Raw genomic sequence first — 5,517 nt, forward strand, 5'->3', positions numbered from 1 at the left:
TAAGACAACTAATCAGGAAGAAGAGAGAAGAAATTCTAAGGACGCGGGGTGTCCTTGGGGCCAAAGAATTGGCACAAAAGAACACCACTGGAAATTATGAACACCCCAAACTCCGGTGGAATGTCCACAAAGGAAAAATTTTCGGAAGGTGTGCAGTAAGCCATTTTGACCACTTATAACACCAAAATGTGACTAAAAAGACCTATAGAAGGTCAAACAACCCCTCAAGTACCACAAAAATCTTGTTCCTAAACATGCATCTAAACTTTCAAATTAAGCTCGACGCAAACACAAAACAAGTAAATACTTACTCGAGATGTAGTGCCGGTAGGTGTTGAAATGAGTTCGAACGCTGAAGAATCGCTTGTCATTCCCCCAGAAATAAGACGATTCTCACCAACCATCCAGAATTGGAGAAGTAGATCAAGAACGAGCGAAGGAATGGGAAGCTTGGGAGAAGAGAGAATTTTGGAGGTTTTGAATTTTGAACTGTTAAAGTGCATACTGAGAAGGAGTTCTCGAGTTTTTATACTCACAGAATTTCGGGTGGAAGAAGTCTCACCCTGACCATCGGATTACCTATGACATAATTACTGGAGAACAATCCAACGATTAGAATCTAAAAGGCATGGATCGTGATCATTATATTTTGAAAAGGACACCTTGGGCACAAGGCGAAAAGGATGCTTGGGTTACGAATCAGACGTTTTGGGTTGTGGAGTTAACCCCTCATTAATTTCACAGATTGATGGGCCCATCAATAGGGAGTCAACACGTGGCGTGACTTTCCAGAGTGACGTTACGGGAAGCCCAAATGTCTCCCCCCAAAGACCTTTTCAAATTACTCCTTAGTCTAAGTCTCCACTGTTCGAGGACGATTGAAGACTTGGGGGGGAAATTTTGTCCATGTTTTCACCACCCGACACATGGAAATTAGGAGTAATTAGCGACAAGTCATGAAGTTCTCAGAGTGTGAACTCTTCCAGGAAATCAAGTCTGGCCAAGTCATTGATGTCTCCAAGTGAGGCCATGCCCCGAGATCTTCCTTCGAGGTGAGGATGTCTCAAGGTGAGGCTACGTCTCAAGCCAATCTCCAAGTTATGGATATCTCCAAGTGAGGCCATGTCCCAAGGAATTTCGTCGAGGCAAGGATATCTCCAGGGGAGGCCACGTCCCAAGATGCTCTCTTCACTCGCCCATCTCTTAGGTCCATGATTCTAGTCCTCAGACCTGAGGTAGATGTCAGGTGTCAGTCATTGCGGGTATGGGCCACCAGAAGATCATCTGACATCATTTGGTGAGCCTCAATTATTGGTGTTGAGTTCATACCTTCGACAATCGTCATTGCCCACAACTCCATCTAACACGGGCAAACGTAAGCCGCACCCTGATAGTCAGAGATATGTTCCCCATAAAGTTGGTACGCAACTTTCTACAATGGGCCCCGTGGAATCTGCCTGGGTCGTGATCTCTATTTAGTGGAACACTTTTTGTATTAATTTGACATTAATACCCCAGGATGGGGGAATTTGAATTAATGGTAGATGATTAACATTAATGACCCCAGCCTATTTAAATAGGGTTGGGGTATCTCCTAGTAAAGGGTTAAATTTTTTAGAGAGATAAGCTCTGTAACCCAGTGCAATATATACGCTGCCTAAGAATCACCATTGAAGCTTGCTAAAACAAGCTTCAAGCCCACTAAATACCAGAGACTCGTGGACTGGGGATCTTTTATAGTCTGACCCACGTAAAACCATTGTGTTCTTCTATATTATTTTCTTTATACTCTCAGATTAAGTTGATAGCGAAAAAGGCAGTCAACACTTAGATTTTTTAAATGACGAGTACAATTAGATTTACTTTTTCACTATTCTTTGGAGAGACTTATGCACGCTGTTATCTATATATATAGTATCGACCACTCAAGAAATCATTGATTAATTGTTTGAGGCGAAATAACAAGTACACATGATTAAGAATATGATTAAGGCATGTTCTTTGGTTCATTTGAGCCTTTCAATCTTACCAATGATATCTAATACCCTATTTTCCCATTTTTGAGCCATAATCACCAATCTTTTATTATATGAATCCAATATCTAAACTTTTGCAGCTTGAAAATTTTGTCTCTTCTTGTGACCCATTACACCATAGTTTTATATGAATGTTTGATTTTGTGGGTTGGGTTGTGTATTGTATGAAGGGGAATTTTGATTTACTATTTCTACCAATGAAGTTGAATTGAAAGAAATAAAAAAGAGAAAAAAAATATGTATTGAATAAAATATTGAAAAAAAAGAACAAAGTGTGGCAAAAGTATAAGTGTGGGAGAAATAGTAATATCGATATGGAAAGAAGAAAAGGGAAATGTTATGTAGTTTTTATTTGTATGGGAAATTGGTGGGATGATCTAGAGAATAGAATGAATATAGGCTATGGTGTGAATTAATCTTAAATATTCCTTTTTCATCTACATTTATCCTTAGCCTTACATTACAAGCTTTTATTGACCTTTTGATTCTTGATTATGTGTGTTTATGTTAGTGGAGAATAATTGGTTAATGTCTATGGAGTGGATACTTTTCATGATATATTTTATATACAAAAGACTTTGAGACAAGCTTTGGCATCTATAAATTGATTCAGTGATTTGAAAAATTTGATTGTGCATAATCATAAGAGATCAAGTTTAAGTGGTGACTGGGTATTGAGTTGAAATTCTAAGGATTGTGGAATTATGATTTTTCTTATGACGTGTTTGTTTGATCAGTTTTTGAGACCACTAACACTTTCGACAAAACTATTTGAAATTCCATTTTTTAAGATTACCAGCTGAATTTATCAAAAAATTTAATTAATGTGAAATAGTTATACAATTGTTTGATCACTCAAATATTCTGATGTATCAGGACATATTACTCATGAATCTAAATAAACGAACAGAAAGTAAACAAACTAAAAGTAACGTGACACAAGAAGTCTTTTACGTGGTTCAAAAAACCTAGTCCATGGGCCACGCCGAGAGATAAAATCAATTAGTAAAGTCTCAAGAATACAATAAGCAATTGACTTATGATGTCAATGAGTTGGAAATATTTCAAGGAGAAATGAGATGCCCTATCTTGGGATTCTTGAGGTGGAATTATTTGATGTATGGTCTATAGATTTTATGGGTCCCTTTCCACCATCTTACAATAACAAGTACATCATGCTAGCGGTGGATTATGTATCTAAATGGGTGGAAGCAGCCGCAACACCTACAAATGATTGCAAGGTGGTACTCAAATTTTTACACAAGCACATATTCACTCGTTTTGGCACGCTTAGGCCTTTAATAAGTGACAAAGGCTGCCATTTTTTTAACAAGATGACGGATGCTTTGCTTGCTCATTATGGTGTTCGTCATAGAACCACTCTACCATACCATCCTTAAACCAATGTTCAAGCAGAACTGTCAAATAGAAAAGTCAAAAGTATCCTTGAGAAGACAGTCAACAGATGAAGAAGAGACTGGTCTAAGAAGCTAGATGATGCATTATGGGCATACAAGACTGCATATAAGACTCCTATTGGCATGTCACCCTATCGGTTAGTTTTTGGTAAAGCATGTCATTTATCGGTGGAGATGGAACATAAATCTTACAGGGCAATGAGGGAGTTGAATATGGATGCCACAACAACAAGACATCATAGGTCTTTGGAGCTGAATGAGATGGACGAGTTTCATAATGAGTCCAACGAGAACGCTAAGATCTATAAAGATCATACTAAGGCTTGGCATGATAAAAATCTTGTTCACAAGGAGTTTCAACTTGGACAGCGGGTGTTATTGTTCAATTCTAGGTTAAAGTTGTTCCTAGGAAAATTGAAGTCGAGAAGGTCAGGGCCATTTACTATGGTTAAAGTATTTCCCTATGGGGCAATGGAGTTGCAAGGAAAGGGTCAAGAGACATTTAGGGTGAACGGGCAGAGAGTAAAGCCATATATGGGTGGTCCTATTGATCCAGTCAAGACCATCATCCAGCTACAACCTTTGTGAAGAAGAAGCAAGTGTCTGACTAAATGACGTTAACGACAACGCTATTTGGGAGGCATCCCAAGTGCTTTTTAGTATTTTGTTCTTTTATTTTAATTTGACAAGAATTTGTTTTTGTTTAGTGTTAAATTTTTATTTTGTTTTAGTTTTTCTTTAGAATTTTGGATCTTTATACTTTAGATTGTAAATATAAATCGTGAAAACTATTAAAAAAATGAAGTTTTCTACAGGAACGTATTTGAGTCGCGGCACGTGCACATAGAGAGAGAGTTGCGTATTTTGAGAGTGCCTTGTTGCCGCGGTGCCCTAAAATTAAGCCGCGGTGTGCATCCCCAAAATTGAACCTAGAAATTGACCAGGGTTGCGATCCTTAACCCTTTGCGCCGCGGTGCTACTTCAAATTCTACCCTAAATAACTTTTGTCTCGGAATTTTTTTCCCTTATTCTTAAGCTCTCACCATCTTCGAAACTTTGCACCTCCAAACTCCATTTTTACCGGCTAAATCCTCAAATCTTCCATGAAATCCTCATTAATCTTCCTATAAATCTGATTTCAACACTTTTTCACCATCAATTTATCCTACATTACCTTTAAAACTGATTTTCTTCACCTTCATGCCGTAATTTCAAAATTTGGGGGAATTATAGCACTCATTGGAAGGATTGAAGAGCTTGAAGTTTCATTCATGGATTCTTTGTTTGGGTAAGCCATATTCCTCTTTATCTTTTATAATTTTGGTGTTGGGAGTGATTGTTGTTGTTTATTGTGTAAAAAAAAAAGGATATTTTGAATTTTTGTATATTGATTATTGATTTTGAGTTGGAAGGAAGAGTGTTGTGTGTTATCTTGGTGAATTTGTGGTGTTTTTACTGTCTTGGGAAGTAGAAAAAAACAAGGGGAGGCGCTACCCAATTTTTTGTAGAATTTAAGTGTTGACAAGTGTAATGGGACGTAAAAGAATTGGTGGTCGTGTGTCGTCTGTTAGGAAAAATTAGATTGCCTCAATAGAAATAGGTAAGAATATTATTACTCTAGGCAATATATTACAAAGAAATATTGATTGATTAAATAAAGTTACAACTCTATAACTGAAAATTACAAATAAACAAAGAAAAGGAAGAAGATGAAGAAGAAGAAGAGAATAGTGAGAATACAACTCTAAGCAAAAGATTACAAATAAAATAAAGGTGTTTGAAACAAAAGAAAGAAAGATTACAACTCTAAACAAAAGTTACAAGTAAATAGAACAAGAGAATAAGAAGAAAGCAATAGAATAAAATGTAAGAACAGAAACAAAAGAAAACTCTCACTTACACAACCTAAGTGAAGAGGGTTGGGGATCACCAACTTGAACAAGTTTTAAAACCTTTGTCCAAAAGCTTATTTACCCCTAACTCAAGCACTAAGGGATCTCTCTCAGATTTTGGAAAAGCTTTCTGGAATTATCAAGCCTCAAGGTGTTTCTAGCCAAGTGCTC

The 5,517-nt window shown here is 37.1% G+C and overlaps 1 protein-coding gene across 1 annotated transcript; it reads left to right on the forward strand.

Moving 5' to 3' along the window:
• Positions 1 to 3,628: 3,628 nt before the first annotated feature.
• On the forward strand, positions 3,629 to 4,042 carry LOC133814888 (uncharacterized). Its single transcript, XM_062247793.1, has one exon. The coding sequence runs from the start codon at positions 3,629 to 3,631 to the stop codon at positions 4,040 to 4,042; it is 414 nt and encodes a 137-aa protein (XP_062103777.1).
• The last annotated feature ends 1,475 nt before the right edge of the window (positions 4,043 to 5,517 follow it).

Source organism: Humulus lupulus, chromosome 2, assembly GCF_963169125.1.
Source record: "Humulus lupulus chromosome 2, drHumLupu1.1, whole genome shotgun sequence".
NCBI lineage: Eukaryota > Viridiplantae > Streptophyta > Magnoliopsida > Rosales > Cannabaceae > Humulus > Humulus lupulus.